The following is a 21655-nucleotide window of genomic DNA, read 5'->3' as shown; positions in this document are numbered from 1 at the left end:
TCCCCGGCTCCATCCCTCCCTAGCCCTCTCTTGATCTGGCCGTTAAGGGGCGGGCTTGCCTCTGCGTCCTGAATCCCCCGGCTGCCACCCCTTAACATCCATTTAAATACCAAGTGCAAGGAAAGGGAGAAGGTTTGGTGGGCTTGCTCTTTCAGACTGGTGGACTGATGTGGAGAGTTACTTTCTTATTCCTACGTAAGACTCGCTCGCTCCCTTAAAATCGGCAATACTGGTTTCTAGCCTTAAATAACTTTAAATAACTCCATCTCCTCTTTTATTAAAAACCCTGTACCTGCCCACTTTTTTCCACATTTGTAAAAAATGATTGTTTTCTTTGGTATCCTTTCTTCATCTTTGGAGGGTGTCAGAACCTTGGTTCTAAGACCAGGAATAACAGCAAATGTATGTTGCCAGTAAAGCATATCCTGGGTTCAAATGCCCGGGTGTTTTCTGAGGCCCACAGGAAAGCAGGACGTGATTATAATCAGGGAGGATACTTGATTTTAATAGCAATATTTTTATTTTATTTAATTTGTGGTGCTGGGGATCAAACCCAGGGCCTTGTGCATGCAGGGCAAGCACCCTGCCAACTGAGCTATATCCCCAGCCCAGGTACTGATTTTGAAAATTCTTTCCACACCTACAGTTATTTTTCCTGATAAACCTCTCCTACATCAAAGTACCTTTGATGCCCCAAATATCACTTCTTCCATCTATAGTACTTCATTCTCTTTATTAATTCTGCAATTCTTCCAGCCTGATTTCCTTGAGGTTATAAAGTGAACATTTCAAAGTATTTGTTGCTAGAGTATGCAGGCAGGCAATAACTTATTGTTTTAATTAAGCATCTGCCAATAACCTTGATTGATTTGGCCATTGGAAGCTCTTATTTTCTCCATTAATGTTGTTTCTGAAGATTTCTCTTATCAAACTGGGATTAATCGGTAGGTCCTTCCCCCATCCGTCCCCCCATCCTGCTCACCCTTTCCTCAATATAGGGATAATGGTGTTTAGAGGACCCCTTGTCTAGAGATAATGATCATAAATGCTACTCCAGGTCTAGGGGGGAAAGACTGTCCTATAATAAATCCATATTTCCATGAATATTGATTTACATTTTGCTATACAGTTCAGCTATCATGAGGTTTAAATGTCTCTATTGGATGGCTGGAAACCTAAGCATCTCTGAAAGATTCCTTCTCCATTTACAGTGCAAGGTCTTCCTGCATAAGCCATTTTCACAATACTGGATTTTCTTTAAAGCCACTATTTAGTAAAAGGTTTAATGGGCTTTGAGGTACACATCAGCTCACAAAATGCTTTTATGTAATACCAATAGTTTTACACTACTGGAGATTCCATACAGGGTGTGGCACATGCTAGTAGGCAAGCACCCTACCACCGAGTTACACCCTCAGCCCTTTTTTATATTGAGACAGACTCTTGCTAAATTGCCCAGACTGGCCTGAAACTTCAGATGCTTCTGCCTCAGCTTCCCCAGTATCTGCAATTATAGGTGTGTGCCATTTTTCCAGCTCAATTTAATTTTTGAATTATCTTTTGTTGATACATTCACTAATAGGCTGGGCACAGTGGCTCATGCCCATAATCCCAGCAAGGCAGGAGGATTGGAAATTTGAGGCTTACCTCAGTAACTTACCAAGGCCCTAAGCAATTTAGTGAAACCCTATTTCAAAATTTTAAAAATGGGCCAGGTGTGGTGGCACACATCTGTAAAACCAGCAACTCAGGAGGATTTTAAGTTTGAGACCAGCTGCAGCAATTTAGCAAGGCCCTAAGCAATTTAATGAGACCCTGTCTCAAAATAAAAAGTTTTTAAAAAAGGGCTGAAAAGTGGTTCAGTGGTTAAACACCCCTGGGTTCAATCTCTGGTACCAAAAAAAGGGGTGTAAAGGGCTGGCAATGTAGCTTGGTGGTAAAGAACCCCTGAGTCAGTACCAAAAAAAGAATAAAAAATTTACTAACACGTTGTGATATAGCTCAGTGGTAGAGTGCTTGCCTGGCATGTATAAGGTTTGATCACCAGTACTATAAATAATTCACTTATTTAAAATTAACCATTTTGATTTATTTTATTTTTGTACTGGGGATTGAACTCAGGGGCACTCAACCACTGAGCCACATCTCCAGCCCTATTTTGTGTATTTTTTATTTTATTTAATTTTTTTAAGAGAGAGAGAGAATTTTTTTTAATATTTTAGTTTTTGGTGGACACAACATCTTTATTTTATTTTTAGCGCGCTACCACTTGAACCACATCCCCAGGCCCCCCCCCCAGATTTTGTATTTTATTAGAGACATGATCTTACTGAGTTGCTTAGCCCCTCATCTTTGCTGAGGCTGGCTTTGAACTCGCAATTCTCCTGTCTCAGCCTCTGGAACTGAGCCACCAGGTTTACAGGCATGTGCCACCAAGCCTGGCTACTTTAAAAATTTTTTTGAGGGGCTGGTGTTGTGGCTCACGGGTAGAATGCTCACCTAGCATATTCAGGGCCCTGGGTTTGATCCTTAGCACCACATAAAAATAAATAAAGGTATTTACAACTAAAAAATAAGTATTTGAAAAAAATTTTGAGCAACCATTTTGAAGTGTGAAATTCAGTGATACTTAGTTCCTTCACAGTGTTCTGCATTCCAAAATACATATATTTTCATGTGGTGCTGGGGATGAAACCCAGGACCTTACCCATGCTAAGCGTATGTTCTATCACTGAGCTATGTACCAGGACTTAGTTCCAAAATATTTTCATCACTCCTAGAACTGATTATTTTTGAGGCAAGATCTCACTAAGTCATCCAGACTGGCCTCAAACTCCTGGGTTTAGTGATTCTTTTGCCTCAGCCTCCCAATAGCAGTGATAATATGTGTATCCTACCATGCCCAGCTCTACAGCCTCTTGTTTTGTTTGTGGTACTGGGGATTGAACCCAGGGCCCTGAACATGCTAGGTTATATACTAGCTCTTTTTATTTTTTGGTACTGGGGATTAAACTCAGGGGCACTCAACCACTGAGCCACATCCCCAGCCCTATTTTGTATTTTATTTAGAGATAGAGTCTCATTGAGTTGCTCAGCATCTCACCTTTGCTGAGGCTGGTTTTGAACTTGCAATCCTCCTGCCTCAGCTTCTGGGGTTGCTGTGATTACAGGATGCACCACCAGGCCTGGCCAACCAGGTCATCCTGAAGTATTTTTAAAGAGCATCACTACCCAATCCTTGGGGATTATGGCAGGTGTTTTCCAAAAAGAAAACTCGAGGCTGTTAATTCTAAGATGTTAGCAGCAAGGACATGAAGAATTTCAAAAGAAAAAAAAAAGGGCAGGAGGGAGGGGTAGTTTGTATCTAGGACTTCAAGTCACCCCCCTCCACCACATTTATATAATATATATATTATATAATTTTTTATAGGTGGACACAATATCTTTATTTCATTTTTATGTGGTGCTAAGGATCAAACCCAGTGCCTCACATGTGCTAAGTGAGCACTCTACCACTAAGCCACAACCCAAGCCCCACCCCACATTTTTCTAAATTAATAAGTACTAACAGTTTATCATCATTCCTATTGTATAGTTGGCATAATTGTTTAGGAGTATACAGAGTAAAGATAAAAGTTTGAGTAACTGACTGTAAAACTAGGGTAGTGCCGAGCTTGGTGGTGCACTCCTATAATCCTAGCAGCTCAGAGGCAGAGACAGGAGGATTGTGAATTCAAAGCCAGCCTCAGCAATTTAGCAAAGATCTAAGCAACTCAGTGAGACCCTGTCTCTAAATGAAATTCAAAAAAGGGTTGGGGATGTGGCTCAGTAGTGGAGTGCCCCTGAAGTTTAATCCCCAGTACAAAAAAAAAAAAAAAACCTAAGGTAGAAATAGAAGCTCAAACTAGACATGCATAAACAAAATCTGGTGGTGGACTTGCAATGGTATGGCAAAAACTTCTGAATTAGAAACCAGGTTGAACATCTTTGCCGAACTCATGATTTTTTTTTCCCTTCCATTTAAGCAACTATAGTTGTTAGTAACTTATTAGTCTCCCCACAAGTCCACCTGTGAATGTCAGCAATACCTAAGGAAGTGTGGTAAAGTGAGAATAAAGTAACACACAAAAGGCCCCAGGTCCCAGTGTAGTGTCTGCACTACATTACAGCACTCAAATGTTGAGGTCTTTCTGCTACTGAGGCACATGTTCTCAGGTGACATCTCCCTAATGTGCTATCTGGGGTAGTTAAATGACAACTATTTTGGCATCCATTCAAAAATAACTATAGACCAAAGCATCAAAAATCCCACTTTTTTTTTTTTTTTTTTAATTTTTTTTAATATTTATTTTTTAGTTTTCGGCAGACACAACATCTTTGTTTGTATGTGGTGCTAAGGATTGAACCCAGGCCGCCTGCATGCCAGGCGAGCACGCTACTGCTTGAGCCACATCCCCAGCCCCAAAAATCCCACTTTAAAAGATGACAGCCGCAACGTGTTTGAAGGACTGAAAGGAAAATGCTGTAAATTTAGAATTCTTTCCCAGCAAAAGTATCTTTCACAAATGAAGCTATTTCAAGGTGAAAGAATTCATAATGAGGGTGAAAGAATTCATAATGTATGTCCTTCAGATCAAAAGAAAATCATACTAAATGGAAAGGTACGTGGTTAGATACATAAGATTTTCTTATTATTTAAAAATCTCTTTAAAAGAGAATTTTTTTTTTCTTTTCTATCTTCTTTTCTTTCTTTCTTTCTTTTTTTTTTTTTGTAACTTGGGATTGAACCCAGGGGTGCTTAACCACTGAACCACATCCCCAGCTCTTTTTTATGTTTTGAGGCAGGTATTTGCTAAGTTGCTTAGGGCCTTGTTAAATTGCTGATGCTGGCTTTGAACTTGAGGTCCTCCTGCTTTAACCTCCCATGCTACTGAAATTACAGGTGTGTGCTACTGTATCCAGTAACTTAATATTTCTTGACTTCACCAAGAATAGTGTTGTAGAGTACTCCAACAACTCATTCATCCACTAAAGCAGCTATTAACTTATGAACTTTGAGACTAATAAAAAATCTTACAAAAAAAAAAAAAAAAAAAAGATGACAGCCNGGCAGTGTTGATATGAAGACAAGAAAAAAGAGGAAAGACATCCTCACAGAGCTAACTTACATTAAACCTAAAGAACACATGGCTTACACCACAAAAATATAATGACATTCAGCTATAGTTACCTTCCAGATACAACAGTCACTTTAGAAAAAAGTCAGCAGCAGAAAACTGAAGTTGGATAATAACAGAGGGCAAACAGCAAAGCCCTGGAGTCCCAACAGTGGGTCTCAACGACAGGAAAAACATGGAGGGAGGGAAGAAAGAAAGACCTCTAATCCACCTCCTCGATGGTGGGGCCAGACCCAGAGCCCCCTTTGGGGGCCTGAGCTCCAAAGCCTCCAGCCCCGGAGCCACCCGCACCCTGGTACAGTCCACTGATGATGGGGTTACACACCTGCTCCAGCTCCTTCCTCTTGTGCTCAAACTCATCCTTCTCGGCCAGGGTGTTGGCGTCCAGCCAGGAAAGGACCTCCTGGCACTTGTCCAGCACCTTCTTCTTGTCGGCCTCGCTGATCTTGCCCTTGAGCCCCTCGTCCTCCACGGCGCTCTTCATGTTGAAGGCATAGGACTCCAGGGCGTTCTTGGCAGACACCCTCTCGCGCTGCACCTCGTCCTCGGCCTTGTACTTCTCTGCCTCCTGCACCATGCGCTCGATCTCCTCCTTGCTCAGGCGGCCCTTGTCATTGGTGATGGTGATCTTGTTGGCCTTGCCCGTGCTCTTGTCGGTGGCCGTGACGTTCAGGATGCCGTTGGCGTCGATGTCAAAGGTCACCTCGATCTGGGGCACGCCCCTGGGGGCAGGGGGGATGCCGCTCAGCTCGAAGCGCCCCAACAGGTTGTTGTCTCGCGTCATGGCCCGCTCGCCCTCGTACACCTGGATCAGCACCCCGGGCTGGTTGTCCGAGTACGTGGTGAAGATCTGCGTCTGCTTGGTGGGGATGGTGGAGTTGCGCTTGATCAGGGCGGTCATCACGCCCCCGGCCGTCTCCAGCCCCAGCGACAGGGGCGCCACGTCCAGCAGCAGCAGGTCCTGCACGTTCTCTGACTTGTCCCCCATCAGGATGGCGGCCTGCACCGCCGCCCCGTAGGCCACCGCCTCATCAGGGTTGATGCTCTTGTTGAGGTCGCGACCGTTGAAGAAGTCTTGCAGCAGCTTCTGCACCTTGGGGATGCGGGTGGAGCCGCCCACCAGCACCAGGTCGTGGATCTGCGCCTTGTCCAGCTTGGCGTCCCGCAGGGCCTTCTCCACTGGCTCCAGGGTGCCACGGAACAGGTCGGAGCACAGCTCCTCGAACCTCGCCCTGGTGATGGACGTGTAGAAGTCGATGCCCTCGAATAGGGAGTCGATCTCCAGGCTGGCCTGCGTGCTGGACGACAGGGTCCTCTTGGCCCTCTCGCAGGCGGTGCGCAGCCGCCTCACAGCTCGCTTGTTCTGGCTGATGTCCTTCTTGTGTTTCCTCTTGAACTCCTCCACGAAGTGGTTCACCAGCCGGTTGTCGAAGTCCTCCCCGCCCAGGTGCGTGTCGCCGGCAGTGGCCTTCACCTCGAAGATGCCGTCGTCGATCGTCAGGATGGACACGTCGAAGGTGCCTCCTCCCAGGTCAAAGATGAGCACGTTGCGCTCCCCCTTGCCGGTGCGGTCCAGGCCGTAGGCGATGGCGGCCGCCGTGGGCTCGTTGATGATCCTCAGCACGTTGAGCCCGGCGATCACGCCCGCGTCCTTGGTGGCCTGGCGCTGCGAGTCGTTGAAGTAGGCCGGCACGGTGATCACCGCGTTGGTCACCGGGTAGCCCAGGTACGCCTCGGCGATCTCCTTCATCTTGGTCAGCACCATGGAAGAGATCTCCTCCGGGTAGAACGCTTTGCTCTCGCCCTTGTAGCTCACCTGCACCTTGGGCTTGTCGCCGTCGTTGATCACCTGGAAGGGCCAGTGCTTCATGTCCGACTGCACCACCGGGTCGCCGAACTTGCGGCCGATCAGCCGCTTCGCGTCGAACACCGTGTTCTGCGGGTTCAGCGCCACCTGGTTCTTGGCCGCATCGCCGATGAGCCGCTCGGTGTCCGTGAAGGCCACGTAGCTGGGTGTAGTGCGGTTGCCCTGGTCGTTGGCGATGATCTCCACCTTGCCGTGCTGGAACACCCCCACGCAAGAGTAGGTGGTGCCCAGGTCGATGCCGATCGCCGTGGCTTTGGCCATGTCGGTGCTCCGCTCTCTGGGATCTAAGCTGAGCTTCTGGCTGCGGTGGGGGGACGCGACCCGCGAAGAAAAGCTCGGTCCTGGATGAAAGTCGAAAGCCGACCGCTCGGGTGTGCGCTCACAGAACGCTGGAAAGCCGCCTATGCCAGCTGCTGCTGCTGAGGCTCGCCGTTGCTCAGCCTGCCGCCCGCTGGGGCTTTATACGTCGCCATGGAGCCCCGCCTGCTCCCTCCTCGGCCAATCGCTGTGCCAGATGAGGCTGTCCGGACCGGAATGTTCCAGGGGTTTCTCCTGGCGTTCTGCCCCTGTCCTCCCAGGACCAATCAGAGGCGAGGGTGCCGTCCCTCCCCAGAACTCTCCAGACGCTTCTGGGGTTCACTGGAGGGGATCGGGAGCTCGGAGGGGAGGGCGAGTGCGGAGGGGGGCAGGAGGTTGTTGTCGCCTCGGTTTCCATGGCTTTGCTGGCGGCCAACCCCTTAGTGTGAAATGACCGCAAGGGCCAGCTTTAGGCTTGGGTTGTAGGGCGGTGAGTGGCTGGTGGGAATCAGACGAGTTCTGAGTGTTTAAGGAAGGAATAAAGCCTGTCAGCGGGACACAGAAATTCGCGGAGGTTTAAGGGGGGGGGGTTAATGGTGGACCGAAAGGACTGATTGGGCCATATCGCCTGTGCTGCTTGAGGAATGTTTGTCCTCCCCGGTCCTTGTTCCCATCTTGGCTTTAAAATGGAAAGGAAATGCTGTAATAGAGCTTTTACCTTTAAAAAAAACATTTATTTTTTAGTTATAGGTGGACACAATATCTATCTTATTTTATGTGGTGATGAGGTTCGAACCTGGTACCTTACGCATGGTAGGCGAGCCCTCTACCTCTGAGCCACAACCCCAGCCCCCGAGCTTTTACTTTTTACATAACTTTTTAACTACATAATGAAATATCCTCGAGTTGGGCGGGAAGGTTTAGGTTTTGAAAAGAAAAGCAATTGTGTAAACAAGCAGTGTTAGAATTAAGGTTCCCATCAGTTGGATCAGCTGTGCCTTCCTCTTGCCCGCAGCTGCCCTCCTTTGAGGGGGAAGATCAGCTTTAGCCTTGTCGTTGTAGAACTGTTGACTGATTGTATGGACTTCTTGGCTGTCGCAATCTGAAGAGTTTAGGCGGTGGAGATGAGTTGTTGGTGGGGACTTGTATGTTGACACAGCCAGGTTTGGAGGGCGTGTCTGATGACGCAGCCCTTTCCAGTAGCGTTACAATGGCGATGCCGCCTCTGACCTCACGGGCTAGTTTAGGAATCTGGGTAACTGCACCGAGCTGGCTCAAAGTTACAGGGCAGGGCGGGGTGGGGGGTGGGGGGACGCCGGCTGATCAAGTTGCATATTAAGGGAGCTCCCACTTGGAGGGACTCCACATCCGGACATTTCCAAACTGGAGCGTAGGCGGCGAGACAGCAGGTGATCCTGGAGGGCTCTGGTTGGAATGTGGTAGGGACGTGTAAGGCCAGTGGATCCTTGTTTGACAAAGTGTTGGAAAGTCTCTCAGTTGGTTTAAGTAAGACTGAGGCGTGGGGGCGTTGTCATACAAGGGAAAGAGGATCTCTTCAGGAACGCTAGAGTAACGGATCGGCGAGAGCTGGTAGAAAGAGGTTTGGATGTACTCTAGAGAGTGGGGCGGGGTGGAGGGTGGCAGAGATGGAAGTAAGACCCTAAGCCCTTTCTGGTTATGCTATTGGCTCCAGAAAACAGGGGTTATATTTCGAGAGAAGGATAAAGAAACTGCCTGGAGCTCCCTCGCTTCTCTGGAGAAATCTTATAAAGGCTTTATTGGGTTCCAAGCAGCCATCTTCAGGGTGTTCCAAATCACTCTCCATGAATTTCTAATAGAGCAAGGAAAGTAGTAAATTCCAAGAATGGTGGTTAATGTGCTGACTCCAGCACATTAATTAATAGGAGAACAGGAGACAGGTGTGATCCCAATAAAATGATCTCAGACACAGGAAAAAGACAATTGAATCAGATCCTGTGAAAAACTGAGAATATACACCCACTTCCCTCTCAGCTCTTTTGAGTAGCTTCTCAGCTACTTTTTTGCTACCATGTCCAATAAGCTCTTTTATCTTGAAAACAAGACATCAATATATTTGTATACCTACTTTCATAACAGTGTTATTCACAATAATTGAAAGGTGTAAACAATGTAAGTATCCATGTATGTAACAACGCATGGGTAAATAAAAGATGGTACATGCACCTAATAGATATTATTCAGCCTTAGAAACGAAGGAAATTTTGAAATGTAGCACATAACAGATTAGGATGACCTGCAAAATTAAACAAGCCAAACCACTAAAGGATAAATACTGTATAATTCCACTTAGGAAGTATTAAAAGTAGTCAAAATTCATACAGACAGAAGAATAGGGATTGTTAGAAGGGGGTGGGGTGGGGTCTGGTGTGGAAAGGAAGCTGTTTAATGAGTGTAGAGTTTCAGTTTTGCAAGATTATAGAGTTCTGAAGATTGGTTGGACACCACTGTGATTACACTTACTAGTGAACACATGCCTGTAATCCCAGTGGCTGGGCTCTGGAGGCTAAGCAGGACCAAAGCCAGCCTCAGCAAAGGTGAGGCACTAAGTAACTCAGTGAGAACCCTGTTTCTAAATAAAATACAAAATAGGGCTGAGGATGTGGCTCAGTGGTCATATGCCCTTGAATTCAATCCCTCAGTACCAAAAAAAAAAAAACCTTACTAGTGAATGCTACCCTTAAAAATTGTGAAGATGAGCCAGGCACAGTGGCAAACATCTGTAATCCCAGCAGATAGGGAGGCTGAGGAAGGAGGATCTCGAGTTCAAAGCCAGCCTCAGCAACTTAGCAATGCCCTAAGCAGCTCAGCAAAACCCTGTCTCTAAATAAAATATAAAAAAAGGCTGTGGTTAAGTGCCCCGGGTTCAATCCCTGGTACCAGGAAAAAAAAAGATGTTATGTTTTATGTATATTTTACCCCCAAAATTAAAAAATACACCACTCTGCCTCAGAAACTTCCACCTCCACACTCTCTCACCACTATCACCACTGCCACCTGCTTCTGTGTCCTCTGCCACTTCTGCACAACCTGGGCCCTCATTTGGAGAAGAAATCATATACCCATGGTTGAGGGAAGCAGGGCAGACCCCTCTCCAGCCTTCAGCAACAGTGAGGGCCACCTTCAGGTATGGGGGTTACATGAACCAGCCTGGCCTCACTGCTTACTGGTGACCCAGTTGGGTTTCATGGCTGTCCTCATGTAGCAGCCCAAGAACTGGGATCTTCTTCTTCTTCTTCTTTTTTGGTACTGGGGATTGAAATCAGGAATCAGGGGTACTCCACCACTGAGCTACATCTGCAGCCCTGGTTTGCATTTTATTTAGAGACAGGGTCTCACTGGGTTGAGGTTGCTGAGGCTGGCTTTGAACCTTCAATCTGATTTGAACTCCTGCCTCAGCCTCCTGAGCCACTGGGATTACAGGCATGTGCCACAATGCCCAGCCCTTCAAGAACCGGGGTCTTATCAACAGTTTCCCCAGAATTACCTGATAGGACTCTAAATTATCTTAACAAAAACCTGAGGCATAGGGCTGGGGTTGTGGCTCAGTGGTAGAGTGCTTGCCTAGCATGTGTGAGGCACTGAGTTTGATTCTCTGCACCAATATATTGTGTCCATCTACAACTAAAAATACTTAAAAAAAAAACTGAAGCATAAAGTGTATAATTTAGTGTCAACACAACTGGATAGGCAGGACTGGAATCCTACAATGAACCAGTTTTGAAATTGCCTGAAGCAGAATGTGGTTCATTTAGGGATGTTAGAAGCAAGAATTGAGAAGACTGTTTCTCAGGTGATGGATCCAAAATTAAACTGTATCTTCAGGCCACAGATAGAAGGAACAATTCATGGGTTCCCCATGGTTCAGAAAAAGAAGCTGTGCCAGCATCCCATTCAGAACCTGAAAGCGAGGACCATGGCAGGGTGATTCCTAAGAATATGCCTGACACCTTTTGAAAGCTACATTTAATTGATGATGATAAAATGGATTCCTGTTAACATAGGATATAGCTTCAAAATGAATATAGGCCAAGATCATCACTGATTTCAAGACTGCAACCTTGTCTGATGGACAGTGTTCAGATTGAATAGGGAGCAAATTTGGCAGTAGGAAGGTGGTTAACTGTGCATGTCCCTGTGTTGTTTTGCCAGTTGACTAGTTTTTTATTGTTGTTTTGGTACTGGGGATTAAACCTATAGACATTTAACCACTGAGTCATATCCCTAGTCCTTTTTATTTTATATTTTTGGGTACCAGGGATTGAACTCAGGTACACTCAGCCACTGAGCCACATCTCCAGCCCTATTTTATATTTTAGTTAGAGACAGGGTCTTACTGAATTACTTAGTGCCTTGCTTTTGTTTTGAACTTTTGATCTTCCTGCCTCAGCCTCCAGAGCTGAGCTGTGGGGATTACAGGCATGCACCACAACACCCGACTCCTTTTTATTTTTTTGAGACGGGGTCTCACGAAATTACTGAAGCTAGTCTTGAACTTGTAGTCCTCCTGTCTCAGCTGGACTAGAGATGTGTGCCACCATGCCCAGCAGTTTCTAATTGGTTTTTCTTTCTTTTTTAAAAATATTTTTTCTTAATTGTAGATGGACATAATACATTTATTTATTTATTTATTTATTTATTTGGTACCAGGGATTGAACCTAGTGCCTCACACATGCTAGGGGCAAGCACTCTACCACTGAGCCACAAACCTGGCCCTTTAGTTGGTTTTCTTTCCCCTGTAAGAAGTGACAAAACATGAAACCCTAGAAATGTGTGTTATGAAGAAAAACATTTTGCAGGCTGTGTCAGGGCTTCTACCTGTATTTCAAGGGCTCATGAGTCTTGGCTAGGTTTATTCTCATAGTTGTGTTTTTTTTAGAAAACTGAATGATCATTTGTTACTCTAAATAAATAAATAGAACTCTGCCAAAACAGTATCTCATTCTCTTCCACAGGCCTCGGAAACCCATGGCTGCTGCTAAGGGAACAGCCATAGGCATCGACTTGGGTACCACCTATTCTTGTGTAGGGGTGTTCCAGCATGGCAAGGTGGAGATCATTGCCAATGACCAGGGCAACCGCACCACCCCCAGCTATGTGGCCTTCACGGATACAGAACGGCTTATTGGGGATGCAGCCAAAAACCAGGTAGCCATGAATCCTCAGAACACTGTCTTTGATGCCAAACGTCTGATTGGCAGGAAATTTAATGATCCTGTTGTGCAGTCAGATATGAAACTTTGGCCTTTTCAAGTGATCAATGAAGGAGGCAAGCCCAAGGTGCTGGTGTCCTATAAAGGGGAGAAAAAAGCTTTCTACCCTGAAGAAATTTCTTCAATGGTATTGACTAAGATGAAGGAAACTGCAGAGGCTTTTTTAGGCCACCTGATCACCAATGCTGTGATCACTGTACCGGCCTATTTCAATGACTCTCAACGCCAGGCCACCAAGGATGCAGGTGTGATTGCAGGACTCAATGTGCTAAGAATCATCAATGAACCCACAGCTGCTGCCATTGCGTATGGCTTAGATAAGGCAGGTCAGGGAGAGCGACATGTACTCATCTTTGATTTGGGTGGAGGCACATTTGATGTGTCCATCCTGACCATAGATGATGGGATTTTTGAAGTAAAGGCTACAGCTGGGGACACCCACCTAGGTGGAGAGGACTTCGACAACAGGCTTGTGAACCACTTTGTAGAGGAGTTCAAAAGGAAACACAAGAAAGATATCAGCCAGAACAAGCGAGCTGTGAGGCGTTTGCGTACCGCCTGTGAGCGAGCCAAGAGGACCCTATCATCCAGCACCCAAGCCAATCTGGAAATTGATTCACTTTATGAAGGCATTGACTTCTACACATCTATCACCAGAGCCCGGTTTGAAGAGCTGTGTGCAGACCTGTTTAGGGGTACCCTGGAACCTGTGGAAAAAGCTCTTCGAGATGCCAAGATGGATAAGGCTAAAATCCATGACATTGTTTTAGTAGGGGGCTCCACTCGCATCCCTAAGGTGCAGAAACTGCTTCAGGACTATTTTAATGGACGTGATCTCAACAAGAGCATCAATCCTGATGAGGCAGTAGCCTATGGGGCTGCAGTACAGGCAGCCATTTTGATGGGTGACAAATCTGAAAAGGTACAGGATCTGCTTTTGTTGGACGTGGCCCCTCTGTCTCTAGGGTTAGAGACAGCTGGGGGTGTGATGACTGTGCTGATTAAGCGTAATTCCACCATCCCCACTAAGCAGACACAGATCTTCACCACATATTCAGATAACCAACCTGGGGTGCTGATCCAGGTATATGAGGGTGAACGGGCTATGACACGTGACAACAACCTACTGGGGCGCTTTGACCTGACTGGAATACCTCCTGCACCCAGGGGAGTTCCTCAGATTGAGGTGACCTTTGACATTGATGCCAATGGAATTCTTAATGTCACAGCCATGGACAAGAGCACGGGCAAGGCCAATAAGATCACCATCACCAATGACAAGGGCCGCCTGAGCAAGGAGGAGATCGAGTGCATGGTTTTGGATGCAGAGAAATATAAAGCTGAAGATGAGATGCAGAGGGAGAAAATTGCTGCCAAAAATGCTCTAGAATCCTATGCTTTTAACATGAAGAGTGCTGTGAGTGATGAAGGTTTGAAGGACAAGATTAGTGAATCTGATAAAAAGAAAATTTTGAGTAAATGCAATGAAGTCCTTTCCTGGTTGGAGGCAAATCAACTCGCTGAGAAAGATGAGTATGATCATAAGAGAAAGGAATTGGAGCAGGTGTGTAACCCCATCATCACAAAGCTCTACCAGGGAGGATGCACTGGGCCTACCTGTGGAACAGGATATACACCTGGAAGGCCTGCCACTGGCCCTACCATTGAAGAAGTAGATTAATCTTTTCTGGAACGGGAGGGCTCTAGGGTGCCTATAGGTGAATTTTATTCTCTTCATTTTCAAACACCAATTATGATTCTTGACTGGAACTGAACCTAAGTTAACATTACTTTGGGATTCTAATGGAGGCGTCTCATTCATCATCTTTTCATACTCCGTCTTCTCTGTAACTCTGAAATGGACTATTAGGAAAACTTGGCCCCTCTTTGAACCATTTGATGGATTTGATTATCTGTTATTTATTTCCAGCCACCCCAGCTTTCTCTTTCCTGTGTGGATGATTGTCAGTAAATTTGTTCCTAAAGGAAATTACTTCTGGTATCTTTAGGCTATGAGTGTAACTTGAAAAGTAAAGAACAGGAGAGTTCATAGAGAATATATGTTCTCTGATTGTGAGCTCACTGTGAACGATTAAACTGGTAAGGGCAAAGTATTTGGATTTTCATGAGCTCATTGTTTCAAACAAAAAATATTTTTCAATCCTCAGGTACCTTTAGCCTAAATGGAGTAGTTGTTTACTATGGTTACTTCTCATAACCAGTTACATGCAGGTTTAGGATTCAGCTGGGGGTGAGGGTGCAAACCCTGTTTGATGTCCCCATTCATTATAGGTGGGGTCCAGGAGATCCAGTATTTGTGGCTGGGCTCAACTCACAGAATCCATTATGTCCTTTACATGTAGAAACGATTTCAACAAACTCCTGACAAATTTACATTTATGCAAGATGAGAAATGGAAAATTTATAGTCTTATTCCATGAAAAAATATTTTCAGCTATCATATTACATATTTAATTGCATTTGTGTCTGGAAGTGAAACATTACAGTGGGTTATTGCCACCTGGAGCCACAGTCTGTTTAATTCTAATCCTTTATAGAACAGCCCTTGGCAAAAGTATATAAATATGGAGAGTGAGGCTAGGGGTGTAAGCCAGTGTAGAGCACAAGCTTAGCACACCTATGGCCCTGGATTCAATCCCCAGCACCTAAAACAAACAAAAAGAACAAATGAATTTAAAAAAAAAAGTAATTAAGGCTAGGAGAAATCTATTTACTGGGAACTTTTGATAAAAAGACTCCCCTGAGGGCTGGGGATGTGGCTCAAGCGGTAGCACGCTCGCCTGGCATGCGTGCGGCCCGGGTTCGATCCTCAGCACCACATACAAACAAAGATGTTGTGTCCGCCGAGAACCAAAAAAATAAATATTAAAAAATTCTCTCTCTCTCTCTCTACTCCATCCCCTCCCCCTCAAAAAACTCAAATTAAAAAAAAAAAAACTTTTTAGCAAAATAACATCTTTATCATCTACACATAGAAAGATATTTTTAAATAATATACCAAAGCAATACTCAAAAAAGATCATCTCATTCTACCTTCATGCTAACTCCAGAGGAGCATTTTACTCCTTAGGAAATCCCAGTAACTTGCTCTTGATGACACAGATGAGATTTTATTCATGGCCTCCTGACCAGAACTTCAAAGTTTTGGGAAAGCTGTCGCTATGTCCCCCTCTCCTGTTCACCATATAACTCTCTCTGCCACTGGTTTTGAGAGCTCACTGATTGTGTATTTGCTATTGAATGAGGACCGGCCTGACAAGGTTGGAGTGGTCCTTGAAGCAAAGGCCATACCTGTTCCCAGGAAATGTGCTCCAGGAATGCTAAGAGCAGAAAGGTGGGCAGGCTTCTGATCTCAGACAGGGCTGATGCTTGTCCTGCTACATCAGAGGAGAGACACCTGCCAAGACCATCATTCATCCAGCCCCAGACCCTTTCCCTAAGTGGGACTCAAGAAGTACATAGAGAAGTAGATTAAGACAAAATACCTGAACATAACAACTTCCTTCCTAACATATAATAGTCATATTTTTTCTTAATAGATTCAAATCTCTTTTGGATCCATCTCTATAATATCAATTTCCAAAACTGACACCACTTTACATAAAGTAAGACCTCTTGGACTCCCATAACACTCTAACCTTTCAACTTAAGGCTTTACAATTCCAGGATTAGGAAGCTAGGTCAAATCCTAATTATTTGATCACCTCTTCCCACATACAGGCTTGGTCTCTAAATTCCAGCATGTTCTATGTATAGAAAGCACTCCTTCATGCTCTCGTACTTGCCTCCACGATGATGGAGCACATCAGCTGTAGTTAAACATCTGCTTTGAGTGTAAGCATTACAGATAAGTCTCTCTCTGTGATCAACCCAGGACCCAGACATGTCCCAAGGTTACTTTAGCAGAAAAAAACCTCATGAAGGAGAAGAGCTTGGTGGGGACCTTGAACAAAGGTCCATCAAAGCCTGCATTTCAGGCTTTCTTGCAGGTGTGTTTGATTGCTTCGTGCCTATAATCAGGAGCTGTGAAAGGTGGCTGCCAATTTGTTTTCATTCTTTGTTTGTCTGTGTCTAAAAGATGTCAAAACAACCTGTCAGCTCAACACAAAAATATTAACTGGTTCATTGGAGANGGAATGTAATCCCAGCTGCTCAGGAGGCTGAGGCAGGAGGATCGCTAGTTCAAAGCCAGCCTCACAAAACAGGAGGCGCTAGGCAACTCAGTGAAATCCTGTATCTAACCAAAATACAAAATACGGCTGGGGATGTGGCTCAGTGTTGAGTGCCCTTGAGTTCAATCCATGAGACCAAAAAAAAAAAAAAAAATAGCTGGGGAGTTGTATGATGTATTGGAAAATATAAAGAAATATCTAGTTCTTATTAAAGATGTGAAACAGGGTTGGGGCTGTAGCTCAGTGACAGAGCCTTCCCTAGCATGTGTGAGGTACTGGGTTCAATCCTTAGCACCACATAAAAATAAACCAATTAAACAAAGACATTCTCTCCATCTGCAACTACCAAAACAAATAAATAAATAAAAAGTGTGAGACAGGTCAGAGAATGGAGGTCTCTGAGGTCTCTACATTTTTTCCCAAAAGCAACAGGCTTTTTTTTTTTTTCCTTATTATTAACTTAAATACTCTTTTGTTTCAACTTCCAGAAATCTGAGAATCAGTTACATAAATAATGTATAAATATGTCTTGACAACTTAATAAGACCCAGTCTCTAAAATAAAGGGCTGAGGATGTAGCTCAGTGGAAAGCTCTTGACTAGCACTTGTGGGATCCTGGGTTCAATACCCCAGTAACACAAAGAAAGGGGAACAAAGGGAGTTAGTTAAATTGTGGTATTTCCATATCATATACCTTAAGAATGAGATGAGAAGGCCAGACACAATTAAGGTTGAGGCAGGAGGATTGCAAGTTCAAAGCCAGCCTCAGCAATTTATCGAGGCCCTGTCTCAAAATATTAAAAGGGCTGGGGATGTGACTCAGAGGTTAAGTGTCCCTGGGTTTAATCCCTGGTAACCAAAAATAAATAAATAAATAAAAAGAAGAATGAAATTATAAGGAAAGCACTTGCATGTGGCATGATCACCCTTATGTTAAAGAAAATATAATTGATAATCAGAGATCAACACAGTTCCTTTTGTCTATATACTGCTTTTGCATCCCCTACCCTCTTATATTATTATCTCCTGATTATCTTTCAGGATTTGGATTAAATACTGTGTCTTTGGAAAGATTTTTCCTGGTTATTCTAGTCACATTAGAACCCTCTAGCACAGAGTATTTTCTTAGTGGATGTGACTCAGATTTTGATTTCATAGAAGTATGTATTCTGTTTATAGCCTGTTCTTACAGGGCCAGGACCATGTTTAAGCTCACCCCTGTGTACCTAGTGCCTAGCTTAGGCCAGGTATACAAGTGCTTAAAGAAAAATAGCTAAAATTTGAAGACCTCCTGTCCACTAAGGACTGCTCTGAATACTTGACGTTCATTAATTCATTTAATCTCACAACACCCCTGTGCATACACCATTGTTGCTGTTTTACTCATAAAGAAACAAGTTTAGATATGCTAAGAAACTTTGAAGTATACAAAACTAGTGAGTGACACAACCAATACCAAAATCCAATTATATCTATTTTTTCTCCCTTATTGTTGATTAAACCCAAGGCCTTCCTTGTGCATGCTAGGCAAATGCTCTACTACTGAGCTCCATCCCTGGCACTTTTTTTGATTGGAAAACTGGGGATTGAACCCAGGGTTTCATTACCATTGCACCCTCAGCCCTTTTCTTTTGTAGTATTTTTAAAATTTTGAGACAGGGTCTCTTTGAGTGGCTGAGACTGCCTTGAACTTGGGATCCTCTTCCCTCTGGCCTCTCAGGTCACTGGGATTATAGGTGAGTGCCATTGTGTTTGGCTGCAACACTTTATTTATTTATTTATTTTTGGTGCTGGATATTGAACCCAGGGCCTTATGCATGTGAGGAGGTACTCTACTAACTGAGCTATATCCCCAGCCCTAAAACAAATTATTTTGAGAGCTGGGAATATAACTTGGTGGTAGAGCCCTTGCCTTGGTTCAATCCTCAACATCATGAAAAAAAAAAATTTTTTTTTTTCCAGTTTTGAGATGGGGTCTTGCTAAGTTACCATAGCTAGACTTGGATTTGTGATTCTCCTGCCTCAGCCTCTCAGGTAGCCTGGATGCAGGCAAGCACCACCATACCTGGCTAAAAATCTGCCATGTGTTACAGTCACTTTGCTTAAGTTTTTATTTTTTAATACCAGAAAAATTAGGAAGGACAATTAAAGAGCAGTTATTCTTAGAAAAATTATTGACAACCTGTAGCTTACCATATGTACTTTCAACTACTTCATCCTGTGTTTTCTCTTTTGTTTCAGGCTCATGAAACCTTAAATACACATGAGTGTTTCAGAATCACAATTCTAAGACACTTAAAATCTTGTGATGACATGTAGTACAGTTATGGTCAGGGTGGCCAGGTGGAAGGCTGACCTGGTTTGAATTGCAAAGTAATAAGACCTTGGTTTGTAGAAGTCAAACTAGAAATGGAATTAAAAAACTGTTCAAGTCAGCATAAAAATAGGGATTCATGGGACGTAAAGAAGTGAGACTAATAAGATTTGAAGTTGTAAGACTTAAATATCGATGAAGTCATTGATAGGTATAAAAGAAGTTGGGAAGTTGGGAGGTAGGTAATGTGTATGGCACTGCTTTTTTTTTTTTTTGTGGTACTAGGGATTGAACTCAGGGCTTTGCAAATGTTAGGCTCAGTGCTCTCCCACTGAGCTACATCCCCTCCAGCCCAGTACTGATTTTTTTTTTAATATTTTTATAGTCAATGACCTTTATTTTATTTATTTATATGTGGTGCTGAGAATTGAACTCAGTGCCTCACACATGCTAGGCAAGCACTCTGCCATTGAGCTACAACCCCAGCCCCAATATTGATGTTTTGATAACATTCCTCATTAACCTTTCAGGGGGCTTGAGGATTGGAGAAGGGAAAGGTCATGGCTTGTGCCTGCATCATCAATAATAATACCTTTACTACATATGAGGCTCAGATTCCAACACAAAAAATATGGGCTGGGGGTGTGGCTTGGTGAGTGCTTGCCTAACATGCTCAAGGCTGTGTGTTTTATCCCCAGCGCTGTGTTGGTTAAAGAAGAGGAAACACCTACAAAGTGTGTGTGTGGTGTGTTAAATAATTTTTTCCTAAGAATAACTGCTCTTTAATTGCCTTTCTAAAATGAAAAGAAAGGCTCTAGGGCAATATATGTTTAAAAACAGCTGATGGGCTGGGCAGAGTGGTACATACCTGTAATTCCAGCTTTCTCTGATAGGAGGGTAGCAAGTCATCCTGGGCAACTTAGTGAGAGCCTGTCTCTTTAAAAGGGCTGAGAATGTATAGTTCGATGGCAAAATGACTCTGGGCTCAGTCCCCAGTACTGGCAGGACATACAGGGGGACCCTAGCTGATGGTTCTGGGTATCAGACAGACTTGGACTAATGTCTGTTTGTTTGTACTAAACTTGGGCAAGTTACATATCTGAGTCCCTGGATGGTGATAGCTATCTAGGAAAGATAGCTGTAAAGATTATTAAATATAGTTCTATCCCATAATTACTGTTTAATGGTAGCTATTAAGAATGGGTTGGGGGGCTGGGGATATAGCTCAATTGGTAGAGTGCTTGCCTTGCATGTACAAGTCCATGGGTTCAATCCCAGCACCACACACATACAAAGAATGGGTTGGTTTAGGGAAAGAAGATGTGAAGTCTAAAATAAATCATTCTGGCAGCTCTATCTTTACCATACCAGGGCTTAGGAATGCCCTTTTTGTTCTGCCTTTTCTGGCTTAAGGCCTTGACCTTAGTGATGTTGTCATGCTATCTCTGAAATTACCTCTATGTTGACTTCAGTATAAATTAATTTAGTTCTTTCCCTCTTTGTCCTTGACAGCATCTGTGGAACCCTCCATTCTGTGGATCAGGTGAGAAATAGCAAGGCTCAGAATTTGTTCTTGGGAAGTGAGAGGAAAAACTAAGGGTTGGGTACTTACAACTTGTCTCCTAGGGTTAATAATGATGTTCATCTTCCTTTCTTAGTATCTCAACATCAAACTAACTGACATCAGTGTTACAGACCCTGAGAAATATCCTCACATGGTGAGTTTGGGGTTGGAAAAGAGGAAACACCTCCAAAGCAAAGGTCCTTGGGTGTTTAGAGGAATTTTTAAGGGTGTTTTTACGTGTCTTTGTTTAGTTATCAGTGAAGAACTGCTTCATCCGGGGCTCAGTGGTCCGTTATGTGCAGTTGCCAGCAGACGAAGTGGATACACAGTTGCTACAGGATGCAGCAAGGAAGGAAGCCCTGCAGCAGAAGCAGTGATTGCCACTGTTCCTTTTCCTCTGCCTTTTCTATTGGTTACCCCATAACCTATGTCTCCCCAATACTTGAGGTGGTTTTTTTTTTTTTTTTTTTTTTTTAAGTGATGGCTTTTTTTTTTTCCTAAAGGGATTTAGACGATGAGAGGAATAATAGCAAAGAGCAGCTATCCTCTGTTGAGAAGGGAAAGATAAATAGGTTGGGGAACTGCAAAGCCTTTCCTGTCCCCAGCACTTGTCTTTCCATTCATTCCCTGGGGATAGTGGGAGAATTTCTTAACTCTCACCAGGGCAGCCTGTGATTCATTTTGGGGATGGAAAAAATCTGTCCCGCATCGGGAATAAAATTTATGATGCAAATTTGAATTCTGGTTCTGTGGTGTGTTTTGGGCAGGAAGCTGGGGGTGGAGGCGCGGCCGGTAGGAAAGATGTTGAATTTATCCACGCCCTGGTACTCTCCATTCCCCCAGCCAAGAAACCAACACAACTTCTTCAGCCAGACTACACCATGTCTCCTGAACGTGCCCCTACCTACATGTTTTCCCTTTTGTTTTTCTTTTCTTTTTTTTTTTTTTTTTTAACTTTTTAATATTTATTGTTTTAGTTTTGGGCGGACA

At 44.1% G+C, this 21655-nt stretch overlaps 3 protein-coding genes across 4 annotated transcripts; 2 read left to right on the top strand and 1 right to left on the bottom strand.

Moving 5' to 3' along the window:
- Positions 1-5118: 5118 nt before the first annotated feature.
- On the bottom strand, positions 5119-7658 carry LOC107143736 (heat shock 70 kDa protein 1). The gene has a single exon (XM_015487458.2). It carries the CDS (start codon positions 7303-7305, stop codon positions 5380-5382), a length of 1926 nt encoding a protein of 641 aa, XP_015342944.1. The 5' UTR covers positions 7306-7658; the 3' UTR covers positions 5119-5379.
- A 101-nt stretch (positions 7659-7759) lies between these two features.
- On the top strand, positions 7760-14708 carry LOC107143735 (heat shock 70 kDa protein 1-like). Of its 2 annotated transcripts, none has more exons than XM_015487457.2 (2): positions 7760-8750; positions 12337-14708. In XM_015487457.2, exon 2 carries the CDS (start codon positions 12350-12352, stop codon positions 14273-14275), a length of 1926 nt encoding a protein of 641 aa, XP_015342943.1. In that variant the 5' UTR covers positions 7760-8750; positions 12337-12349; the 3' UTR covers positions 14276-14708. The 2 variants fall into 2 exon arrangements, with proteins under 2 accessions (XP_015342943.1, XP_048660995.1); XM_048805038.1 differs by having other exon boundaries at positions 7760-8941.
- A 5062-nt stretch (positions 14709-19770) lies between these two features.
- Positions 19771-21404, top strand: Lsm2 (LSM2 homolog, U6 small nuclear RNA and mRNA degradation associated). Its single transcript, XM_015487319.2, has 4 exons — positions 19771-19835; positions 20614-20644; positions 20760-20819; positions 20917-21404. The coding sequence occupies exons 1-4, from the start codon at positions 19771-19773 to the stop codon at positions 21040-21042; spliced, it is 282 nt and encodes a 93-aa protein (XP_015342805.2). The 3' UTR covers positions 21043-21404.
- The last annotated feature ends 251 nt before the right edge of the window (positions 21405-21655 follow it).

Source organism: Marmota marmota, unplaced genomic scaffold (assembly GCF_001458135.2).
Source record: "Marmota marmota marmota unplaced genomic scaffold, marMar, whole genome shotgun sequence".
Taxonomy (NCBI): domain Eukaryota; kingdom Metazoa; phylum Chordata; class Mammalia; order Rodentia; family Sciuridae; genus Marmota; species Marmota marmota.
The sequence above is the reverse complement of the archived record's forward strand: the minus strand, read 5'-3'. Positions and strand labels throughout refer to the sequence as shown.